At 40.4% G+C, this 25,438-nt stretch overlaps 1 protein-coding gene across 1 annotated transcript in view; it reads right to left on the reverse strand.

Annotated features, from left to right (window-relative positions):
- Nucleotides 1-9,846: 9,846 nt before the first annotated feature.
- Nucleotides 9,847-25,438, reverse strand: part of JAKMIP2 (janus kinase and microtubule interacting protein 2) — a 162,184-nt gene continuing 146,592 nt past the window's right edge. The window contains exons 20-21 of the mRNA XM_035014411.1: nucleotides 23,840-23,905; nucleotides 9,847-10,874 (exon numbers count right to left, since the gene is read on the reverse strand). Of these exons, the coding sequence (XP_034870302.1) occupies nucleotides 10,854-10,874; nucleotides 23,840-23,905 (87 nt within the window). The 3' untranslated portion in view covers nucleotides 9,847-10,853. The remainder of the gene's footprint in view (nucleotides 10,875-23,839; nucleotides 23,906-25,438) is intronic.

Genomic DNA, 25,438 nt, shown 5'->3' on the forward strand with positions numbered 1-25,438 from the left:
TTCTCTTTCTTCTGTCTTGTTGTTGGTGTATAGGAATGCCACTGACTTCTGTGCATTGATTTTATATCCTGCCACTTGACTGAATTCCTGTATGAGTTCTAGCAGCTTTGGGGTGGAGTCTTTTGGGTTTTCCACATAAAGTATCATATCATCTGCAAAGAGTGAGAGTTTGACTTCTTCTTTGCTGATTCAGATGCCTTTTATTTCTTTTTGTTGTCTGATTGCTGTGGCTAGGAGTTCTAATACTATGTTGAATAGCAGCAGTGATAGTGGACATCCCTGCCGTGTTCCTGACCTTAGGGGGAAAGCTCTCAGTTTTTCCCCATTGAGAATGATATTCACTGTGGGTTTTTCATAGATGGCTTTTATGATATTGAGGTATGTACCCTCTATGCCTATACTCTGAAGAGTTTTGATCAAGAAAGGATGCTGTACTTTGTCAAAAGCTTTTTCTGCATCTATTGAGAGGATCATATGGCTCTTGTTCTTTCTTTTATTCATGTATTGTATCACATTGATTTGCAGATGTTGAACCAACCTTGCAGCCCAGGGATAAATCCCACTTGGTCGTGGTGAATAATCCTTTTAATGTACTGTTGGATCCTAGTGGCTAGTGTTTGGGTGAGAATTTTTGCATCCATGTTCATCAGGGATATTGGTCTGTAATTCTCCTTTTGGATGGGGTTTTATGTCTGGTTTTGGGATCAAGGTAATGGTGGCCTCATAAAACGAGTTTGGAAGTTTTCCTTCCATTTCTATTTTTTGGAACAGTTTCAGAAGAATAGGTATTAATTCTTCTTGAAATGTTTGGTAGAATTCCCCTGGGAAGCCATCGGGCCCTGGGCTTTTGTTTTTTGGGAGATTTTTGATGACTGCTTCAATTTCCTTAGTGGTTATAGGTCTGTTCAGGTTTTCTATTTCTTCCTGGTTCAGTTTTGGTAGTTGATACATCTCTAGGAATGCCTCCATTTCTTCCAGATTATCTAATTTGCTGGCATAGAGTTGCTCATAATATGTTCTTATAATTGTTTGTATTTCTTTGGTGTTGGTTGTAATCTCTCCTCTTTCATTCATGATTTTGTTGATTTGGGTCATTTCTCTTTTCTGTTTGATAAGTCTGTCCAGGGGTTTATCAATCTTGTTAATTCTTTTGAAGAACCAGCTCCTAGTTTTGTTGATCTTTTCTACTGTTCTTTTGGTTTCTATTTCATTGATTTCTGCTCTGATCTTTATTATTTCTCTTCTCCTGCTGGGTTTAGCCTTTATTTGCTGTTCTTTCTCCAGCTCCTTTAGGGGTAGGGTTAGGTTGTGTACTTGAGACCTTTCTTGTTTCTTGAGAAAGGCTTGTATTGCTATATACTTTCCTCTTAGGACTGCCTTTGCTGCATCCCAAAGATTTTGAATAGTTGTGTTTTCATTTTCATTGGTTCCCATGTATTTTTTAATTCTTCTTTAATTTCCTGGTTGACCCATTCATTCTTCAGTAGGATGCTCTTTAGCCTCCATGTATTTGAGTTCTTTCCGACTTTCCTCTTGTGATTGAGTTCTAGTTTCAAAGCATTGTGGTCTGACAATAGGCAGGGAATGATCCCAGTCTTTTGGTACCGGTTGAGACCTGATTTGTGACCTAGGATGTGATCTATTCTGGAGAATGTTCCATGGGCACTAGAGAAGAATGTGTATTCTGTTGCTATGGGATGGAATGTTCTGAATGTATCTGTGAAGTCCATTTGGTCCAGTGTGTCATTTAAAGTCTTTATTTCCTTGTTGATCTTTTGCTTAGACGATCTGTCCATTTTAGTGAGGGGGGTGTTAAAGTCCCCCACTATTATTGTATTATTGAAACACACAATCGATGTGTTTCTTTGATTTTGTTATTAATTGGCTTGTATAATTGGCTGCTCCCCTGTTAGGGGCATAGATATTTACAATTGTTAGATCTTTTTGTTGGATAGACCCTTTAAGTATGATATAGTGTCCTTCCTCATCCCTTATTATAGTCTTTGGTTTAAAATCTAATTTGTCTGAAATAAGGATTGCCACCCCAGCTTTCTTTTGGTGTCCATTAGCATGGTAAATGGTTTTCCACCCCCTCACTTTCAAACTGGGGGTGTCTTTGGTTCTAAAATGAGTCTCTTGCAGACAACATATTGGTGGGTCTTGTTTTTTTATCCAATCTGATACCCTGTGTCTTTAGCCCATTTATGTTCAGGGTAACTATTGAAAGATAGGAATTTAGTGCCATTGTATTGCCTGTAAGGTGACTGTTACTGTATATTGTCTGTGTCCCTTTCTGGTCTATGTTACTTTTAGGGTCTCTCTTTGCTCAGAGGACCCCTTTCAATATTTCTTGTAGGGCTGGTTTCATGTTTGCAAATTCCTTTAGTTTTTGTTTTCCTGGAAGCTTTTTATCTCTCCTTCTATTTTCAATGACAGCCTAGCTGGATATAGTATTCTTGGCTGCATATTTTTCTCATTTAGTGCTCTGAATATATCATGGCAGTCCTTTCTGGCCTGCCAGGTCTCTGTGGCTAGGTCTGTTGCCAGTCTAATGTTTCTATGATTGTAGGTTACAGATCTCTTCTCCTGAGCTGCTTTCAGGATTTTCTCTTTGTCTCTGAGATGTGTAAGTTTTACTATTAGATGTTGGGGTGTTGACCTATTTTTATTGATTTTGACGGGGGTTCTCTGTGCCTCCTGGATTTTGATGCCTGTTTCCTTCCCCAAATTAGGGAAATTCTCTGCTATAATTTGCTCCATCATACCTTCTGCCTTTCTCTCTCTTTCTTCTTCTTCTGGGATCCCAATTATTCTAATATTGTTTCATCTTATGGTATCACTTATCTCTTGAATTCTGCCCTCGTGATCTAGTACTTGTTTATCTCTTTTTCTCAGCTTCTTTATTTTCCATCATTTGGTCTTCTATATCACTAATTTCTCTTTTGCCTGATTTATCCTAGCAGTTAGAGCCTCCATTTTTGATTGCACCTCATTAATAGCCTTTTTGACTTCGACTTGGTTAGATTTTAGTTCTTTTATTTCTCCAGAAAGGGTTTCTCTAATATCTTCCATGCTTTTTTCAAGCCCAGCTAGTATCTTTAAAATTGTCATTCTGAACTCTAGTTCCAACATCTTACTAATGTCCTTATTGATTAGGTCCCTGGCAGTCAGTACTTCCTCTTGTTCTTTTTTTTTTTTTTTTTTTTTGAGGTGATTTTTTTCTGTCTTGTCATTTTGTCCAGAGGAGAATAGATGAATGAGAGAACAAAATGCTAACAGGGTAACAATGACCCCAGAAAAATATACACTAAACAAATCAGAAGAGACCTGAAACCAGGGGAAAAGAAAGGGAAAGAAAGAAAAAAGAAAAAAAAAGAGAAAAAGATAAAGAAAAAAAGAAGAATATGATCAAATATGATCAGGCTGGTGAATAGATCAGTGCCACAAACTAGATTTGGGGCGTATTTTGGTCTGTTAGAAGAAACTGCCTCCCAAAATTTTAAAAAAGGAAAAGCTTATATATGTACAAAAATAGGCGTAAATGTGATGAAGGTATGGAATATGACTGTAAAGATGAAAAGTATAAAAGATTTTATAAAAGGAATTGATAAGATAAGAAGTTGGGTTGAAAAAAGAAAGAAGAGAAATTTAAAAAAAAGGGAGGGGGAGAGAATGTGATCAGGCAGGAGAATAGAACAAAGCCATACACTAGAGATTTAGGGTATATTTAGGTCTGTTAGAAGAAACTGTATCCCAAAATTTTAAAGAGTCAGTCACTCCCGTCTCCCCGGTCTCCGGCCGCACTCCGTGCTCACCCGGCCTGTGACCGCGCGTTTCTATCTCTGGCACCTGACCCCGGGTGGAGTCTCCAAACCCAGCAGATCCCTGCGGTGCGCTCTTGTGCCGCTCCTCCCAGGGGAGGAAGGTGAGTCTCCCCGGATCTGCTGCTTGTTGGGTCCCTGCTGGAGGAGCAGTGGCTCGACTGTGCCGCGGATCACGGTTTATGGCAACCCCGAGCTGAGAGCCCGCTCCTCGGCTCTGTCTCTGCAGCCAGCTTCCCCGCTCCAATCCCTGGGAGCTCTGCCACACTCAGGCACCCCCAGTCTTTCTGTGACCCCGAGGGTCCTGAGACCACACTGTCCCTCCCCGCTTAGCCACTGGAGCGACGTCCCTCAGTGGAGCGGACTTCTAAAAGTTCCGATTTTGTGCTCTGCGGCTCTATCACTTGCCAGAAGCGTCCGACGGAGGCCCCCTCCCCTGCCATCTATCCTCCCGAATATCGCCTCGGATGCACTTCTCCGCATGCATGTCCTACCTTCCAGAAAGTGGTCGCTTTTCTGTTCAGAGTTGCTGCTATTCTTTTCTTCGATCTCCTGTTGAGTTTGTAGGTGTTCAGAATGGTTTGATCCCTATCCAGCTGAATTCCTGAGACCAAACGAAATCCAGGTCTCCTACTCATCCGCCATCTTGCTCTGCCCCAATCCTATCTATAAGCTCTTTGAGGGTAGACCCATGGCATGCCAGGCTGTAAGGACGGGTACATAAAGGATGCTCACATGATACATACTTGTTAACTTGCTACATCTAGTGGCTCCGTATGGTAGGGAAGAAAGGTAGGTGGACACAGGAAAAGAAGAAATATCTAGAATAAGGATGGCAAATACCTGGCCAGATTCTCTCCCAAATTATACTCAGAGCAGGCATGCTGAATGATCATAAGTCTCTCCTCGACATGTAAATTCTGCCTTGGACTCTTCTCTACAGTGCCCCTGGCAAGTACAATAAAAATTTCAGAGTGACTAGATGAGGAGAAACCTATTTACTACCCTTGATGTAGAGTTTGATCACTGACATTATACTGAGAGCTCTGATTTTGCTTTACCTTGTTTGTCAAAAGTAGGTAAGAAGACAGTTAAACAAAACAAAAGCAAAAACCTATGAACAATGCAAGATAAAGTTTTAAAAAATGCAGCTTGTTTTATTTTTATATAAACTAAAACACCAGAGCTCATTGATTCCTATATTAAATACGTAAATTATAAAATAACTGTTCATAAAACTTTACATACAATAAATTGATTCCAATCTCTATGGTAATACATACAGTGCATGTACATGTTCAGTGTACTTCAGGGGATCATCCTGGTGAAACTCAGTCAATCTATATTTTTCTCCCATTAATAAACAAGCACTGAACCAATAGATGGAGTCATGCTAATGAGATGGAGATAAAGAACCCCAAATGAGGCAGTTGATTGGATGAAAGCTCTGAGAAATTGGTCCCCTGGCTACATGAGCACAGTAGGCTTTGGGGAACTATGTATTCAAATACATAAGCTCTCTTCTTGAGTCCCCATAGAGTTGGATCTTGATGGTTAAAACATGCATGAACCTTGTTGGAATGAAATTTCTAGCTGATAAAATTATGGGACTTTTGGGTAATATTAATACTGTCGATTGTACTGGACTTTCTGTTGCTCTTCCTAGAAAACCACTGGCAACACTACCAGACTGGTTTATGGGGCTGGGTAATTGGAAACCAATGAGCAGTTCTTTGCCTCAGTCAACAACAGGGAATCGTGGTAGTGAACAGAAGGTAGGGGAGGTGGGAGAAGAGGCAGGGAAGGAGGAGAAGAGCACAGACACCAGATGCTAACCAAAAATATGAGTTACCTAGCAGCATAGAAAAACCCCTTCCTTAAGTCCTCAATCCTAGGACAGAAGTACACATTAAGTAAGCGCTCAAACCATCACCTATGTACAGAATATATATGTTTCTATATGTACATTACATATTTATAAAAGTTTGGATTTTGATCTGCCTCATTGTAGGAAGTTACTATAGTGAATGGGGGGAAATAGGCACATTTTGTGAGATGTCAATCAAATCTAAGTGATTGCTGTTATTGATGGATGCTGGGGATGTGCTTTGGGGAAATTGCATTACCCACACTCGAGCAAGTTTGTAGAGTCTTGATTGTAGGCCAAATTGGACTTAAAGTTGTTTATCTACACCACTTCCATCCTATAGAACTTTGATATAACAAGGATGGAAATAAAAGCATGGGTACAAAGACCTCAATACAAAAACAGGGACCTTTACCCAATCAGTCACTGCCGCCTCTGAGCATGATACGCTAGGTTGAATATAGCAAATTATAATCTATTTTGCCACATTACTCCTTGGAGTATATCTTTAGTAACCTGATTAAACATTGGACTTGGACTTTCAACAATAGAAGGTTTATTTAGGAAGAACAAAATTAAAGGCAGCAAAGGAATGTGACTCTTCCTTGCCCAGTACTGAAATGAAATTAGAGGATCAACTCCAACCTTCTATTATTTATGAATCCTCTCACCAATACACCTGAAATTCAGTCTCAAGGTAATATATAGAAGTGACAAGGCAGTTGAACGGAATGGAAGCTTTTGTCCTTTAAGACCTTGTGATCTATTTTTTTCCCTATAGAAAGTAGAAGTCATAAGGAGAGGCTTGGGCCCATCCTGGAAGTATTAGCTCATGACATAAAGTCATCTAAGATTTGTTTTGATTACTGATCTCTCAGAAGTTATATTGAACTTTTTCAATATAGTAGATAAATGTATATGTGTGTATATATATATATATACACACACACACATACATATACTATGTATACCTATGTATATATGTATATACATATACATATATACATATATAGTGCCACTCTTTGACAGATCAAAAAAATCAATTAAGTATTTAGAAAATAAAATGTCTATGCTGTCCATCTACTTTGATGTAACATAACACACGTGATCCAGTTATTTAAACATCAACACAAAACTGATAAATATCATTTTTACAGTTCCCATGAAAACCTAGGCAGTTTTTCAAACACTTCATTTTAAAACAATGAATTTATGAATTACATTGAAGACATTAAACATGTGAGTTACACAATGGGTTTACAGAAAAAGTTGACAATACAAAAGGAACAAATTTATCAAAGATTTATCATAAACAAAAATTTAGTTGAAATAAAATACTGTAGCAAAAATTATTTGGCAAAACTTTATTTCTTCCATACTAGTAGAGAACAAATGTCCCCTTTCTACTCCAGTGATGACCCATGAGCCCTCTACATCATGTCTATCCTACTGAAGAACAAGGCCACCTATGTGGAAGTGGAAGAAAAATCAAAGCAAAATTTATTCTTCCACCCCTAAAACCTTACTACTGGCAATAATTTCATTTATATGACATGGGTTAAAAGCACATTAAAATGTGCTTATTTTCAGCACATTCTAGTGTTTCCTAAAATAAAATTTAGCTGGCATTAAAGAAAAAGGGTTAGACAGTCAATTTAGTAACAGAGGCTTTCTAGTATGATAGCCAAGTATAGTTTTTGATTTTGTTCTTCCCTCCTCATGAAAATTTTCCTGTCCTGAATAACTATCCAAATTGGGGCTTTCATTTTTATGTCAGACTATTCTTTAATATCAGGTTATATTTATTTTCCAAGAGATGAATACTTCAATAAGAAAAAATTAAGTAAAGGAACCCTGAAGAATGTTGTTCTGACCACTACTAACTCATTGGCCAAATGTGTCAGGATAGTTCAGATGCAGAAATTAAAGATCAGAGTGGTAAAAATTTTTTACCAAATTGAAGATCACAGTACTCTCTGTAAGAAGTGGGGCCACATTCAGCCTCTCCATTACTCATGAGACACATTTTGCTATTGCTGAACATCATATGCAAGGGAAGCATTCATTTAAAAATGATTCATTTCTGTGGATCCATGAGTGAAACATACCTTTACAATTTTGTTGATGTTTTTATAATTGTTGAAATGAATAATAGAGATGTACTTATCAAAAATACTTAGCCTTGGGCACCTGGGTGGCTCAGTTAAGCGTCTGCCTTCGGCTCAGGTCATGATCCCAGGGTCCTGGGATAGAGCCCCGCATTGGCTCCCTGCTCAGCGGGAAGCCTGTTTCTCCCTCTCCTGCTCCCCCTGCTTGTGTTCCCTCTCTCACTGTGTCTCTGTCAAATAAATAAAATCTTAAAAAAAAAAAAAATATTTAGCCTCATCCAATGGTATGTTAATTTTGAGGATCAGGGGTAAGACTTGGTAAAAATATACCCTTTTAGCCTAAAATCTAGAGAACTTTGCTCATGTCCTGAAGGTTAAACAAAAAGTACAAATCCCTCCTTTTTGCATTCGCCCTAAACACATCTAAAGCAGTGTAGATGGTCATCCTACCTGTATTGCTCGTGTGATCTTGGATGTGTATGATACAATCAGATTTATAGCAGATAAGGTACATGATCAAGCCACACTGTTTTTACAAATGTTTCTAGTCATTTAAATCAAAGTCAGTGTTTGGATATAAAATTTAGCATACAAGTTTCTTGGTGGAAAAAGCAAGATGAAGAGAAGGAAAGCAGGTTTGTTATAGCAGATGGAGTATGAATTTGCTCAGATGGACCCTGGAATGACCAATAAAGAGCAGAAGAGAAAAGTCAGAGGGAAGAGTAATTGGTCCTCTTCCATGTACTCAGAGATTGGAAAGGATTGGGTCACAGACCGCAGTGGCACCTTCTTTGACATTGCCTGCACAATGAATGTGCTCTTCATACTGAGTAAAGAAACGACCCAGTTGAATAAAGAATCCAGCGGGATAATTATTTTGTATATTTCCAGTAGGACCCATTACTGTACATCTCCCCGAAATGAAAGGGGTGATGAGACTAATTATGTGATACTATTCGTAGACTCCACACCTTAATTTCAGAGTTGGCTCTCCTACGATAGAAGTGTTGTTTCGTATCATGGCATGCATGCACAATAAGGAGAGCTAGAAGATGCTTATCAGTGAAATGACGTTCTTCTATCTTGTTCAAAAGCATGAGATGATATATTTACTATAGGTTATTAGAGATCCCGGCTCTGGATCTCCCGACATTTATTGCTAGCAATATTCCAGGTAGTTTGATGGAAAAGCTTCAGTGCTGCGGTGCTGAGATTTAACCAAACTGAAGCACTATTTTATCACATGGGGGACTCTTTCTCAACAATACAAGAAAGTTGAATAATATAGCAGTCATCATTTTACAAAGCACTTTGTGCTACTTTAAGCACCTCTTGTTCCAGAATTGCAAAAGCAAACAAACAAACCTTTATGAAAAAGCATTTAACCTCATTTTGCAGATGAGGAGACTGAGGCACAGAGAGGTTAAGTGACTGGGCCAAAGACACCTGGGTCAGCAGTAAAGAGGACAAAACGTGAGACCCCAGCATTCTAGGCTTCCTTGCCTATTCTTCAGTTCCTTTTCTGGCTTGGAAAATGCCAGTGCTAAAAACCAAACAATAAGATACGGAACTCACGTATGGAAGGATTTGCGTAGCATTTTGTAGGAGTTTCTGGCTCCCTACACACATTCTTTATGCATGGGAAATCTAGCCCTGTAAATAAAACCTTGACAATTTGAAAAATTGAGGCTGTTTTGTTATCTACAGTAAATGAGGTGTAAAATTTGCTTTTCAGGAACATTTATTGGCTCTCAGAGCTGAATCCAAGGCTCAGTATTACATAACTTAGGAAAAGTATCTGTCTTCTACTCGTCTCTGGTAGAAAACGACCTTATTGGTAAATGTATGTTACTTCTATATAAAAAAAGTAGAGCTGTCTTTTTGCTGTCAGCTCTCTGGGGAAAAAAAATGTTACCAGTCTAAACGATAAGAGGTCAGAATGCTCTGGGCATATCAGGATACTTTAAAAAATCGTCATAATTGTGTTGAGTATTCACATCTCTGTGGCAAACTCAACTGTTGGTAGTTTACTTTTCACCTCTATTGTCTTTTTATTCAAATCATATATTTATGCAGGCAATTTTAAGCAGCCATTTGAAAACCAGTATTTTGGAAACGGATTCAGAGATGCTCTCGGGCCCATGTTCCCTAGAGATGTTAGCATTCTAAACAGAACCAAGTCAGGGAGCTTGTGATTTAGAGCATCATCTTCTTAATTTTCAGTATGACTGAGATCAGTCTGTTCGTGGAGAAAGACAGATGTGACAGAAGGCCAAGGCAGCATCACATCTGCTTTTTTTCTTATGTTACATTCGCCGAGGTCCTCCGCCTTGTTGCCAGTTTCGTCAGGGGTCACCGTGATCCGCTTCTCCTCTGTCATCCGCTTCTCCTCTGTCATCCGTGGAATGCATCCCACAAGCCCCACCTCTCGCAGGAAAACAAACAGGAGGCTGCTTTCCTTCCCGTTCACATCGCAGACGTCTCTGTTCCTGAGTTTTAGACAACAATAAAGACAAAAAGCAAATCCCTGTAGTAAGAAACCAGACTTTTCAAAGGAAACATTTTATTGTAAATAGCTCCTCATAGGTACTCCTCGTGCTTCATTCCCCCCCCGCCCTTGTTTTCCCGTTTGTTTTGATTTTTGGAAATGTTTATTTCAGGACTCCTGTTTCCACGGGGTGTGGTGTTACTTTAAAATGATCCCCCTGCACAGCAGGGGGAGAATGTCTCTTTGTGACTTTGGTTCCATGCCCAAGACACCTCTTTCCTCGATCTGCTGAAACTGTTTCCACTGCTGAACTTTTTCTTTACACAATATACGTCTATAGTTCTTTTCTTCTGGCTTGACATATACATGTTTCATTAAATGCAGCATATATTGTAGATTTTCAACAGGGTCATGTGGGAACTGTCAAGTAAGAAACCTTGAATAATGGCTTTAAAATGCACAGTTGTAGTCCTGGCTACAGGGTAGTTCTCAGTTTGTGATCTCCCTCTCACTGTTGTAAACATTTCTGCCATCTCTGAAGGTCTAGAAGCATTTGCCTTTCTGGGGTCTTATCCGTGTTTTCGGTTACTCTGTAAAATAGAGGGAAAAATTTTAAATCATCATTTCTGTCATTAGCTGAAACAGGAAAAAGTCCTTTTTTTAAAGAAAAAAAAATTATTCTTTACCACCTCTTTGGGCTCTACGATCTAATCCAAGTTACATAAATGAAGTCTCAAAGCGTAATTAATTTTAAGTGAGAAAAGTGAATGGTCTATTTCAAGGGTTATATATGCATAAAAAGTGATGAACAGGTCTTATTTCATAATAAGCAGCCTGACGTATTAACAATTATCACTGTGGCCTTTTCTTCTGGGGCCTTCCAAGACAATACCTTAGAAGCTCAAATGAATGATCATACCCCCAAATATAAATATAAGATTATTTTAAAAGCAGGTCTGTCTATGCCCTTCAGTGACTTACTTTTATGTCATACTTCCTCCTCAACAATTGTATCCAGTGGCAGGTGGTCTCCACCCTGAGGTCCTGACCTGGGGATTCCCTGGGGAATTATGCCATACGGGTTTCTTAATTGGCTCCAGAGATGTTCTTGAAAAGGTACTTCCCCGGACTATACCAGTTAGGATTCCTAGCCCTATTCCTCTTTAAGTCTCTGTGTCTGAGTTTTCACTTGGTTAGAAGTTAAGGATATAATACTCTCTTCCCCCAAGAAGCCAGCGATGGCACAAAGGACGAGCTATCACGCGCTGCTCAAAGACATGGCCTTTAGAGCCTGAATAACATGGATGGAGAAAACTGGGATTTCCATTTTCTCACTGCATGTCCAAGGACAAATTATTTCAATTCTCTCAGCCTTCATTTCTCCATCTGTAAAACAAAAATACTAATTCTGTAGCAGGACTTTACTGGTGCCCCAGAAATAGTGATCAAGATCCAAAGTGGTGGGAGGCGATGCAGTTAGTACCCCAGGGAAGTTTCCAATCCACCAACCAGAGGTAAATGAAAGATTCAAAAGAATTCCTGCCATAAGCACCAGTCAGAAATATTTGGAATTCATATTTGCAGAGCCACTTTGCACCTAGAGACTAGATTAGACATGAATGAAAGAGTGATAGGGTCCCAGAGGAGGACCAGTGGGAAGTACAGTGGGTGAGATGTAGGAGGGAGAGACTGTTGGTACCTGCACAAATGAGACTCACATTCTAGTGCTCAAACACAGAGCAATGCTCACCTATTGCACATCTTCCTCTGTCTATCGGGGCAGAGACAGGGGCAGGAGCTTCCTTCCCAGCAAGATGCTGTGGCTGGGAGCACCAGTGCTGAGATCCAGAGTCACAGTGGAAGAGCTCGGGTCTCAGCCAGTCAGGGAATACTGCTGTGGGCACACCCTGCACAGCTTTTGAAGAACTCACATATATGTTCCCTCAAATGGCCAGTCTTTCATCAGCTCTCATAGAAAGGACATCAAGAACTGGTAACAGCCAGAGAAACAGCATCAACCACCAGGGAGAGAGTCACAACCACTGTCAGTGCAGTTGAGAGGCATGTACCCTTTTCCCTCTACCTCTTCCCTGCCCTCCAGGAGAACCGAGCTTTGAAGAGCGAAGAGGGAGAGATCTCTTAGAGCCAGATCATGAACCTGCCCTATACCTGGAGTAGGGAAGAAATGAGATTAGACAGAATCTGAGGTTGAATTTTAAAACTGAGCTAGACTTTCAAGAACTGGAAAACTGGGGAACCAGCTTAAGATTTATTAAAGAAGAAGAGAGGAAAATAAGAACCCGAGTGAAAGCCATGTTTTGAGAAAAACAGATTGTGTTCATATTAGCATCCCACTGAGATGAGAGCCCCAAACAACTAGTTACAACTGTAATACTCCCCTATTCCCTGGTAGAGAAGAGAATTTATCTTAATGTATGTAAAAGATACTTTAAGGTGTGTGTGTATATATATACACATATAAATACATACAGTGTATGTGTGCTTGTATGGATAAAATAAATAAGTAAACACAGAAAGTCTGTTGCTTGCAAACTTTCAATTTACACATTGTCAGAGATAAATCTTAAATTCTGTTTCAAAGCACATATGCATCATTTCTGCCTGTCACAACTGAGATAAAGCCCATCATTTGAGTAAAACAACATTGGTTTAAAAAAAACAAATGGATGTATAGGCAGTCTCCCAGAATATTAAATTTCTGTACATTGAGTATCTGTAAAGGAACTTGGGGCAGAGCCACATTTATTCAAACGGGCATTCTGAATAGCTGAAGCCCATCCAATGGGCCACCATCGATGACCAATTTTCAGTGAATCAAAGGTCAGTACACTGTAACTAAAACTGTAGAGAATATACATTCATCTTTGATTGACAAGGCCCTTGGGATAGGACAGAACCTCAGGGATTCCTATGAGTGGGTTGCTTAATGTCACTGAGCTTTAGTTTCCTCCTCTGTCAAATAGCGATTGCAGCTACCATTTCTGAGTTTACGACATGTCACCAGACCGAAAGCGAATGAGCACAGTGATGTCACTTCTGACTTGTGACTCTAGCATCCAAGTACCCGCCACATTGCCTGGTTCATGGATGACACTTAGCTAATTTGAGTTGGGTTCAATGGACAGGCTACTTATGTTCACTATTCTTTAGGGTTTTCTAACTGCTAGAAGTTAGTTTAGATCCTTTATGGGCCACATATTTAGAAGCATATTGATTCAAACTGTAGCTACCTCCTAATCCCTAGTTATCATAAATAACCCTGTAAAGGGTACCATGACCCAACCAACTGTACCATCCAGACCCCTAGGGGCCTTCCTGACACCTTTCGTTTTGTCAACCCTCATATACAATTTATCATATAGTAAAATATTCAATGAAGTATAGCTCTTATTATTACCTCCATCTTACAGATGAGGAAACCGACCCTGTTAGGTAGTCGGCCTATGAGAATCCTAGTGGGAAAGACAGATAATAGTGAATGAAACATAACTGAAGTCAGAGGATCAGAGGAGGCTTCCCTGAGTCCCTGATTTTACACTGAAATGGGTAGGACAAATGGATATTAACTAGTTGATGGTTGTGTGGGAAATGTGGTCAAAGTAGATAGCAGTATATCTCATAAAATGCATGATCCAAGACAGAATGCTTAGTATGCCCTAGGAACTCGGCTTTTAATGAGTCTTTCTACGTGCCAGGTACTATACTGGTTGCTTTACTTATATAATGTCACTTAATCCGTAGAAAAATAGTAGATGCTATTACTTGCTAATTTTTTTATATTAAGATATTAATATTTATAGAGGTATAATAGTATCTATTTTGTAGGATCTCTCTAACTATTAAATAAAATAATAGATAGGAAATGCACTCGTTCAACCACAAAACAGATGTCTTCTTTCTCTTCTTTACCATAAATCGTAACTATCATTAAGAAGTATTTATGGCGGGCTCCCTGCTCAGCAGGGAGTCTGCTTCTCCCTCTGACCCTCCTTCCTCTCATGCTCTCTGTCTCTCATTCTCTCTCTCTCAAATAAATAAATAAAATCTTTAAAAAAAAAAAAAAGTATTTATGGATTGTCAAGTACAAGCTGGGCACTATCTGGGTATTTGGGTTACAGGATGAAGAAAACATGTATGGTCCTGGCCCTTGTGAACCTATATACAATGAGGAATACAGGCATTAATTAACAAAAACAACAACAACAACCAAAACAACCCAAACGCATGTAAAATTTGGCCGGGAGTGAAATCAAGGAAGACTTGCCTGCGGGAGTCATACGTGAGCTGGGATCTGAAGGATGAGTGAGTAGGTGTTTGCTAGATAAAGTAGGGCTAAAAGCACTGTGTGCACAAGGACTGTGTGGGCAAACCCCTGCGGTAGGCAGAAGGGACTAAGGCTCATCAAAGGAGCTTCTAGAGCAAGAGAAAGCCCGAGAGATTGTCTGCAGTTAGACCACACCAGGTCTGTTTGGCCACATTAAGGGAATGGGATTTCACTCTAATGATGATGCTTTCCCAGGCAGGGGGCATGGTTAGATTTGTGTTTCCTAAAACTTACTCAGCGGCTGTGTGAAGAGTCAATTATGAGTGTCTAGAGGAGAAGCACTGAGCCAGGTGAGTAGGACAATACTACCAAGGAGTTGGGGGAGAATGTATTTGTTCATGTATTCTTTCCTTTGTTCACTCATTCTTAAAGTTATTCCCCAATGACACATAAAGAACAAATGAAAATAGCCATCGTGGTATTACAGTCCCATGCTATCCAGGGCTCTGATCTAACATGTCACAAATCTGCTTTCTCAGTCATTTACCCAACCATTTACTCATTTGTCTACCCTTCAGTCCATCTGTCAACTTAAAATGTATTCAAGATTTTATTTATTTATGTTGACAGAGAGAGGCACAGTGAGAGAGGGAACACAAGCAGGGGGAGTAGGAGAGGGAGAAGCAGGCTCCCCGTGGAGCAGGGAGCCCGATGCGGGGCTCAATCCCAGGACCCTAGGACCATGACCTGAGCTGAAGGCAGACGCTTAACGACTGAGCCACCCAGGCGCCCAACTTAAAATGTATTCAGCACCTAGTATATATAAGGCACTGTTGTAGACCTTGAAGATACAAAGTTATATAAAGCATAAGCCCTACTCTATGCTTTCTTAATAGTCTAATGTATAAAACATGGAGGGAAACAATCTCAATATGACTAGATGAAGACTAATAAATGTATCTACATAAAGAAAGACTGATTAGGGGTGCCTGGGTGGCTCAGTTGGTTAAGCGTCTGCCTTGGGCTCAGGTCATGATCCCGGGGTCCTGGGATCGAGCCCCACACTGGGCTCCCTGCTCAGTGAGAAGTCTGCTTCTCCCTCTCTCTCTGCCCATCCCCTGCTTGTACTCTCTCTCTCAAACAAATAAATCTTAAAAAAAAAGGAAAGAAAAACGGATTAACTGACATATTATGAGTCATCTTATCTATTTCTCTTACCAATATAAAAGAATAAGGAACAAAAATCTTCATTTTAAACAATAAATATAGTAGAGTCATATTACCATTTGTTTTCCACAGGCCACCCACAGGCCTTGGCAGGAGGGATTGAAAAAATATAAATGTAATAAGAAATAAACATTTGCATATTTTAATGGAGATTTTGTAACTAATCAACTGTAGCTGTTTTTTTTTTTAAGATTTTATTTATTTATTTGAGAGAGAGAACGAGCAGTGTGGAGGGGCAGAGTGAGAGAGAGAAAGAAAAGCAGACTCCCTACTGAGCAGAGAGCCTGATGTGGGGCTCGATCCCAGGAACCAGAGATCACAACCCCAGCCAAAGGCAGACACTTAACTGACTAAGCCACCCAGGCACCCCTGTGGCTGTTTTTATAATACAGTATATATTTTTTAAGTTTTTTTTTTTTTTAACAGAACAATACAGTATTATGTGCCTTTTAACCGTGTTTTATGTTACTAGACAGGAAGTGAAAATACTGAACTCTCAAGTTCAAGGGTTCATGGTTGACACTGGGATCATTAAAAACGAACAACAGTATGTAGATGAAAAATCATGATCACCTGTTCTCTGTTTCAAACTTCATAATGAACAGAGCTGGTTCTGATATGTTCTTCATTAACATGTCCCTCTTCAGAAGAAGAGGATTTTCAATGGGTCATTATAACCGGATGTAACAATAACCTGGTGATAGCTATTTCTGTACTCCTCTCATTTTCTTCTTTCCTTTGTCTCCCTGCATAACTGACATGGAAGAGTTTGTGGTGCACTATTTATTTAGAATAAATCTCCAGAATGCATGGGCAGATGATATCTCCTGAAACTACCTATTGTTCCCCTGCTTAAGATAAAAGTCCCGATAGAATCTGTGGAGCTGCATTACTTAGCAACCACTTAAAACAGTAAGGGTGCCTTCTTGGGAGCCTTCCGAAGCTTCTAGATCACTGACAAAATGACTTAGGTAATTATAAGTGCTAAAGGAGAAAAAAGTACACGTGGCTCCACTTTAGGGAGGGCATCTTTACATATAATTTAAGTGAGTCTTGGGTTTAAGAGCAGAATATAAATACTTAGTAGGAAAAATATTTTTGTGGTTATGGGCAGTACGCCTTAACTACCTGCCAATAAGCCAAACATTTTTCTCCCTTACTTCTTCCTATCTCTCCCTCATCTGCTTTGGACATAAAAGTGGCATTGATCAATTTCCAGTCATGTCTTATTTAAATTTAGATTACTCCCTGAAAAGAGGAGACAAAAATGCAATTACTTGTTCTGGTTTAGGTGGTAAACCACTTGGTAATGCTAGAGGTTATAATTTCTTTTTTTTTAAAGACTTCTTTGTTTTTTTTTAAAAAGATTTTATTTATTAATTTATTTGAGAGAGAGAGAGAGCCCGAGTAGGGAGGAGGAGTAGAGGGGGAGGGAGAAGCAGACTCCCCGCTGATCAGGGAGCCTGATGTGGGGCTCGATCTCAGGAACCCAGGATCATGACCAGAGCCAAAAGAAGATGCAGAGGGCTAGAGAGAGGCAGAGAAGCAGAGTCCCCACTGAGTGTAGAGCCTGATGCGGGTCTCGATCACAGAACCATGAGATCATGACCTGAGCCAAAACCTAGAGTCACAGGCTTAACTGACTCAGCCACCCAGGTGCCCCTACAAGTTATAATTTCAAACTTATAAACTGACAGATGCAGTAAATGTGATAGCTAACTTTTTTTATAGTAACAGCTAAGAGTTGCTGATTGTGAACTATGTTCCAAGCAATGTGATAAAAGCCCTTTATATGTTTAATCTCATTTAGTCTCTCAACATAATACCATGTTGTAGGTAATATAACCATTTTACAGAATAGGAAACCTCATCTCAGGTGGATTAAAGTTACCATGACATAGCTTGTAAATGGCAGGATCCAAACTTAACAGTTAGCATCTAACTTCAAAGCTGTAACTCTAAACCACTCAGCCATTTTCCTATACATGGAAACTCCCCAGATTCATTGTCACACTAATTCACTATATTATTATTAGTTATAATCATGACTTGTCATTCAACAGACAATTACTAAGTGTCAGTTATGTGCTACTCTGGAAGAAAAGCAAATCAAGTCCTGTACAACCCTCAAAGAGTCACAAAAAGTGGAAAAAGGTATAGAGATGAGCACACTGTAATTTCAAAACCTACTAGCCAAGCAGTAGTACCCACATTGCAGAAGATACCCCTGACTGCGGATATCCATGAACACAGACGGTGCTCGAAAGGAGAAGAAATGCCCTCTTTCCTTTGTGCGGCAGTGCGGTGGTTTGTAAGTGGCTAAAATCCTCTAGAGCGAGGCTGTCTGCATACAAATGCCAGTCCTGCCAACTGTAGCTCTACAGCCTTGGGAGAGTCCTGTGTTGGTGTGTCTCCAGCTGTGAAGAAAGGAATAAAAGCAGCACCGACTTGATCTGGCAGGCGCCAGGGTGGCTCAGTTGGTTAAGAGTCCGCCTTCGGCTCAGGTCATGATCCCAAGGTCTCGGGATCGAGCCCCCCATCGTGCTCCCTGCTCTGCGGGGAGCCTGCTTCTCCTTCTCCCTCTGCCCCTCCTCCCTGCCTGTGCTCTCTCTTAAATGAATAAATAAAATCTAAAAAAAAAAAAAAAGCACCAACTTTACAGGGGGTGTTGTGAGGGTCATTATATCTATTGCTTAGACTATCCCTTGGCATGTAAGTGTTAGCCATTATTGATGTGAATGTTCAAACCTACTCCTTTTCTAACTAGTATTTATGAGTTTTGATTCTTCCCTCAACTACCACATAGTACTTGGGTCTCACTAAACTTTGTCCTGTTTATTTATTATTCTTGGTTGGGGAGGGCTATTCATTTTCTGACGCTCTAGCCATTCCTACCCTTTCCTAGAAAATCTTACCCATTTCGCCTTATATATTCTCATTCAATTTTTTTTTTTTTTAGAGAAAGAGCAAGCAAGCAGGAAGGGGGAGGGGCAGAGGGAGAGGGAGCGAGGAGAAAGAATCTTAAGCAGCTTCCATATGGGGCTTGATCTCATGACCCTGAGATCATGACCTGAGCCAAAATCAAGAGTCGGACTCTTAACTGACTGAGCCATCCAGGCACCCCTATTCTTATTCAATTTAAGAGTCTCAGTCCTCTTCCTTAGGTTCTACAAGCCTACCATCCTGATTGCCAGACAAAGGATGGCTGTAGTCAGAAGAGAAACTCTTTTGGAAGAAAGAATAAGGCCAGAGGGTTGGTTATATGAGGACATAAACTTCCTGGGCATATTTGCTTAACTCCTTCCTTGTATCAGGTCATGCTAAAACACTTTCGCTTGTCGGTTCCACAACTAGGTAACAGAGTTGATACCCGTGGAGAGAGAAAGTGTCTCTTCTCTTTTTTTCAACTTGCTATAGAAAATGTTGAAGAACATGAGGTCCAGGAAAGATCCCTGTGTAATACAATAGGAAAACCAAAGTTGTCACAGACCACGATACGTGGATTTAGAAGAGCACCTGGCCCTTCCTCATTTTTAAATACTGATAATATGAGTTGTGGTTTCTGTACCTGGGTAGACATCAGAACTACCTGGTATGCTTGCTAAAGACATAGAGTATTCCTTGCTCTCCACCTCTCCTACCCTCCTTCTCACCTCTACCTCCAATAACCTGATCCATTAAGTCAGAGGTAAGAACTTGGAATCTGTATTTTTCCTAACACTGGGAATCAGTGCCTAAGATGATTTATACATGAATTGGTGAGACATGGACTTTATAATTTAGTAATAATAAAACTCTTATTTTTCTAAATTGACATTGAAAATGATCTTATTTGAAAAGAAGATCCAATTTCACTTAATAGCCTGCTTTCCTGAGTTCTGTTGAAGTCAGATGGGGAGAAAGGGTTAAGAGTAATCAGTCATTTTTAGCTTGTTAGACTTAAAGAATCAGAATTTTCAAGCTGGAAGAGATACTAAACATATACTCAGATTTCTTCATTTTGCAGATAGGGAAGCAACTCCTTCCGCATAATGAAAGACTGGTGAGAACACTGAGCTCCACAGACATCATGACCTCCCAAAGCAATACTGTTCACTAGAACAAAATTCTCAATTTCCACAATACTTGATGGTTCCTTTACTTCTTTAATAATCACGCAAGTGGTTTGGATCTGCTTCTCACTTTTTTTATTTTAATTTTTTTAATTGAAGCACAATCAACACACAATGCTACGTTAGTTTCAAGTGACTTTTTCCTCCTTTTATGGCATTTAAGCTAACCAAACTAAGTGGATTTGTTTTTTTAACAAACAAACAAACAAACATGGGCATAGTAACTGTATGCAGCATCCTGCTCATCACATACCTCTTAGAACCACATTTTGAGAATTAAACGAAATCTTACCTTTAAGAGGCACCTTGACATCAAGGCCATAGAATAAAGGCAAGAGAGAAGAACAAGAATAGAAACAGAAACTGCAGAAGAAAAAGAAGAAGATTATGTAAATCTGAATTTCTGTACTGTCATTCATGTCGTACAAAACCTCAAGCTTTTCCACTTTGCTCAAGTCTGACCACTTGTCACATACACACCAAGTACCTTCTGTTTAAAAAAAAACTGTATATTTTACTTATCTATTGGCAAAGTAATGTGATGAAAACCCGGTGTCAACTAACATCAGCTCATACATTTTGGAATTCTGAGGGGGTCTAATAGATAATGGATTTAAGCCTGTAACTTTATAAATGAAAAAAATAAGCACCGAACAGTTAGTCAATAGTCGAATTGCCTGTAATTTTATGGCATAATAAAGCCTGGAGGTTCGCCCTCCCGAGTCCTACTTCAGCCCATATTATTGTCGCCTTTTTAATGTGTGGCAGGGCCTACCAAAAATACAAAAATATGATCAGAGCATACACTTAATCACGTAAGGCTATCACTGTTTGGTTAATGTGACAGGTTTTAGGAGTAAGGCAGAGCAGGAAGAATATTAATATGTAAGGTAAACATACGATAAATCATCCACCGTGGGATATTTCTGAAGTAGAAATGGGGGCACTATTAGTAATTACATCAGGGTAGCAGGCATAACCTGGGTCTGCCCTGGATGAGTGAGGATCTATAGTATAAAACGTGCTTGGACATCAGAGGACACTTTGGAAAATGAATGCATGATGCTGTTCAAATCTCCATGCTTCTCAGAGAGTTCTCTCCTTTTTGACTCATAGAAGTTAAACGGAGACTGATTTGTCTCTCTTCTCCGAGAACCTTCAACAAGACACAGATACCTGGGGGGACAGACATGCTTATGTAGCAATGGTATATAACCAACTGCCTACGAATTATTAAAGGTCACAAGTCAGATCGTTTTGTTTTGTTTTTTTCCCAAATATCAATTTCCTTGGTGATTGACTCTTACAGAGTCCGTCTTTAACCTTGTTATCACACTTCGGGAGCATTCTGTTGGCCACGACATCTTTGAATAAGGGTTGTCTACGGTATTCTCATGTTGAGCACATTATCTGCATGTGTCCTGTAATGCCATAGTTTCTAGGACTCTTGCTTCACTGTAGCAAAATTGCACGGTCAAGTTCTAAACATGGTGCCAGGAGCCATGTATTGGTGACTGTTCTACTAGTCTGGAAAGCAGAAACTCTGACCTTTTTTTTTCCACTCCTTGAAGATGGAGAGTGGTAAAATGACGCCCGTAGCCGGAGAAGATGGAGGGAATGGGAGGCTTCCGCTACTCCTCTGAGGAGGTCAGCTACCGGCGCTACCTCTCGGGGCATCGGGAGACGCCGATCACCTCGCTGGCAATGAGATTCTTTGTCCGGGCAGTGTGGTGGGCCAAGTGTAGCACTTAGCGTCAGACACCCTGACCTCTGGGCTTGATTTGCCACGGACTGGTTCTACGGTCCTGGGCCAGTTGTTTAATCTCTCTGGACTGTTGTTTTATTATCTGCATAAAAGGGGATCCGAGTATCTGCCGTGCCCGACTCACAGAGTAACTCTGCATGGGAGCCCATGAAGCCAGTGACCGTGGGAGTGCTCGGGATGAGGCACCGCTGCACGGCTGGGGCAGTGCTGTCTATGGTTGTCATGTGACGGGCACTGTGTGCGTGGGGGTTAGGGACACAGAAGGTATCTCAGGTCCCCTCAGTAGGTGTTCAAGTACCCCAGGAAAAGAAAGAGGAGTATTCTGACATAGGTGATCTTTAGCATTTTTTCTAGGCTTGTGTGTGAGAATCAAGGTCAAGGGAATAGAAGGTGTGTCACAAACCTCATCTCTCATTCGAATCTCCAGTCAGAAACCAACCGGTTGTTTTGAAGTGGCTTAGTTTACTATTATATGTGGAATATGCTGCTTTGATAGCTGAAGAATCCTTGTTTGCCATTACGTACATTACCCCATCATCATAAATGTTTAAGAAGTTCAGATCTGTGACATGACAAATTCAGGAAATTCTGACAGGGAACATAGTCTTAATCTCCCTCCTCCTAAAATTTCCATGAGGTTTATTAAGAAAATGCCTAGGGGAGTGACATTAATAGATAATTTAAAAAAATCCACCCCCTTTTCAGTTTGTTTTTCCTTAGATGAATGGGGACTGAACCAAACTAAAGTTTCTGGTTTTAATTCTGACTTCCTCCTTCAGTCAGTACAGAAAATGACTAGAACCAAGAGTTAGCCATTCAAAAATGTGGAAAATGGAAGATATCAGGCATGTGCTTTGACAAGCAGGGAAGCTGGGAACAATCCTGGCCTCCTGTGGGTCTTCCTGCCAAACCCTGGGAAGTCAGACTCGGTCCGTGGCACTTTACCTTTGCCTCATTCAGTCCCATAGCGCTAAATAGCACACTTCGGACATGAGAACCGTTCAAATTTAAAATTTTGAAGAGGATGTGTACTTTCTGTTTGGAAATTTTAAAAAGTACACTTTTTAATCGAACACCTCAGAGTTTTGTCATTTTCACATAAGTGACTTCATTGGCTCTTCATGGAACCCATGAGAGGAGGTAAGGGCAAGCTTTATCATCCCTATTTTATCGGTAAGGCTTAGACACAAGTCTAAGTCACATACCAAGGTCAAATAGATATGGAAAGACCCAGCCTACATAAGAATCCAGGTGCTGATGGTGTGGCTACTGGCCCCTACCGACTCCCTGTGATCTCACACTTAGGGAGAACTAAGAAGCAACTGGGATGAATAAAGTCCTAACCATGTCTCAGAAACGGCAGATGGTTTGCTGTTTTCGTCTTGGGTACCCACGGGAGATGCTAGAAAATAGCTATACTCTTTTGCAGCACAGGCATTCACACTGGAACTCTAGAGAAGCCTCTTGCCATCCTTGCTGTGTTCCTAGCACTGGTGCTCTGGGCATCACGGGTGGGAGAATCCTTTGTTGTGTGAGACTGTTTGCCTCACTGCAGCTTGTTCGGCACCCCTGTGTGAGCCCTCTCCCTTCTCCCGCCATGCACATTCCCAAACGCCCTCTTTGAGAACTACTGTGCTTTACCCCCGAAGTGTTGCTTGACTTGGAGGACTCTCTCCGGCCACTGGGGGAAGTGACATGGGGGCATAATTACCACGTGTCAACCTAAGTTTCTGGACTTACTGTTGAAGGGACACTGCAGCTCAAGGAAAAAAGGGCTTTTTGTGAAGAATAACCAGAATGATTTTTTTTTTTTCAAAAAGGTACCAAAAAGATTTTTAAAAGAAAGAGCAAAGTAGAGTCACAAAACTCAAAAGAAACTTTTAGAAAGGAAGCGAAGGTAAGAAAGGGGAAACTGAGGAAAGAAAACACACGTAGAAAAGAACAGAAAGCAACACAAAAGGCAAACACGTCCAGGTGAGGCTGCTGAAGGCAGAACCTTTGCTGAGACGCGGGTGTCTGCCTGGTGGTGAAGGTCGTGTGACTCTCACTACACCTGCCTGTGATACACAGTGTAACTGAGAAGAAATGAAACGCAGGGAGTGAAACTCCTATTATTTTCTGATCTAAAACTTCAAGACTGAAATTCATATTGAATTGAACACGTACCTTTTCTTCTAAATCCTTTATCTGTCGTTTCTGGATGTCTGTTTTATCTTCTAAGTCACGAATTCTCTGAAGAAAGAAAAAAAAACCCAAAGAATTAGTGGGCGTTAACAAGAAGACTGTTCACCAGCCTAAAACACAGAACTGGCCATGAAAACGCTAACATTAGTACTTGCGGCTGGAAATATCACAAATACGTTTTTCCATCTCCGGGAGATTGTCTGGATGTTTCAAGATTCAGGCTCACTTGCGGTGCAAAAGCACTGTGCTAACTATACATATATTTTAAAATCTGCTGCCCCTGTCTATTGCGCCCATCCCCCCAGACTCTATCCCCGTGAGAGATGGGTAGGTCTCACCCCACTGCCCTTGGGCTTGGCCATGAAACCTGTTTGACCAGTGGAATGTGAGCAGGAGTGAGAAGTGGGAATGCCACTTCCTCGTAGAGACAGCAGTATGTCCCAGAACTAGTGAGCAAGAAACCAACTTCGTCGTAGCCATTTGGATTAGGATTTTTGGTTGTTTATTACCATAGTAAAAAATGGCTGAAGGTGACACACAGAAATGTAAACAATCCCGTTGTTTTTTGCTACCCTTTCTTTCCAACCTTATTTCAACTCTGCTTCGGGGTGGAATTTCATCACAAAACAGGATTTGCCAGTTCTCATAAAACCAAACACTTCACCAAACATTCCAAGGAGGGAAGTGAATAAATTAGAGGAAAACTAAACATAGCAAAAATAGCACAAGTAAGCCTAAAGACAAAAATGTTAGTTCCGGAACTGTCTCTGAACTTACCTGTCAACTATATAACAAAATTCCAGCAATTTAAATAGCACAGATTTAAAACCAACATTACATAGACAATTATTTGCAAGTGAAAAATAGTCTTCCAATTTCGATCTGGCAATCTAAAGGCCTTTTAGGTTCACGGCACATGGGTATACAGTGTAGGCTGGTTATTTTAACACCTCTTTTGGGAATAATCAGAAAATGGGGAATTGGAGTCTGAGAAGAAAACAGTGGAAGCTAAATGGGGTGATAATACAGAAAGAGAGGTTTTTATAATGCAATGTAGGGAGAAAAAGGGAAAGCTAGAACAAAGAATACCTGAACTTGAAAATCCTATCTCCCTTTTCTCTGAAACATTGGTTCTCAGCTGAGGATGACTCTGCCCCTCAGGGGACATTTGGCAATGTCTGAACATCTTTTCAAGTTAGTTAATTTAATATGAAGTATACAATTCAGTGGTTTTAAAATATTCACAAGGTGGTGCAACCATCATCACTGTCTGATTGTCTGGACATTTTTGAATCACTTCTAGGACAGTAATGGTCAGTAATCACATCTGGGACGGGGGTTGCAACTAGCATCTAATGGGCAGAGCCCAGGACGATACACAGGACAGCCCCCTACCACAATTATCTGACCAAATGCAGGGAGTGAAGAGACTGAGGAGTCTGCTTTAAAGGGAAGGGATAGATGTGTGTGCAGGAGAGGATGAGGAGTTTTGGTCAGAGAGACAATCGAGGCTGACCTTGAAATTAGAGGACAATGAATGCTGGGTAAGAGAATGGGCCTGGAAGCTAATGGTGTGGGTAC

This window comes from Mirounga leonina, unplaced genomic scaffold (assembly GCF_011800145.1).
Source record: "Mirounga leonina isolate KUSES-001 unplaced genomic scaffold, KU_Mleo_1.0 Mir_168, whole genome shotgun sequence".
In the NCBI taxonomy this organism is placed as follows: Eukaryota; Metazoa; Chordata; class Mammalia; order Carnivora; family Phocidae; genus Mirounga; species Mirounga leonina.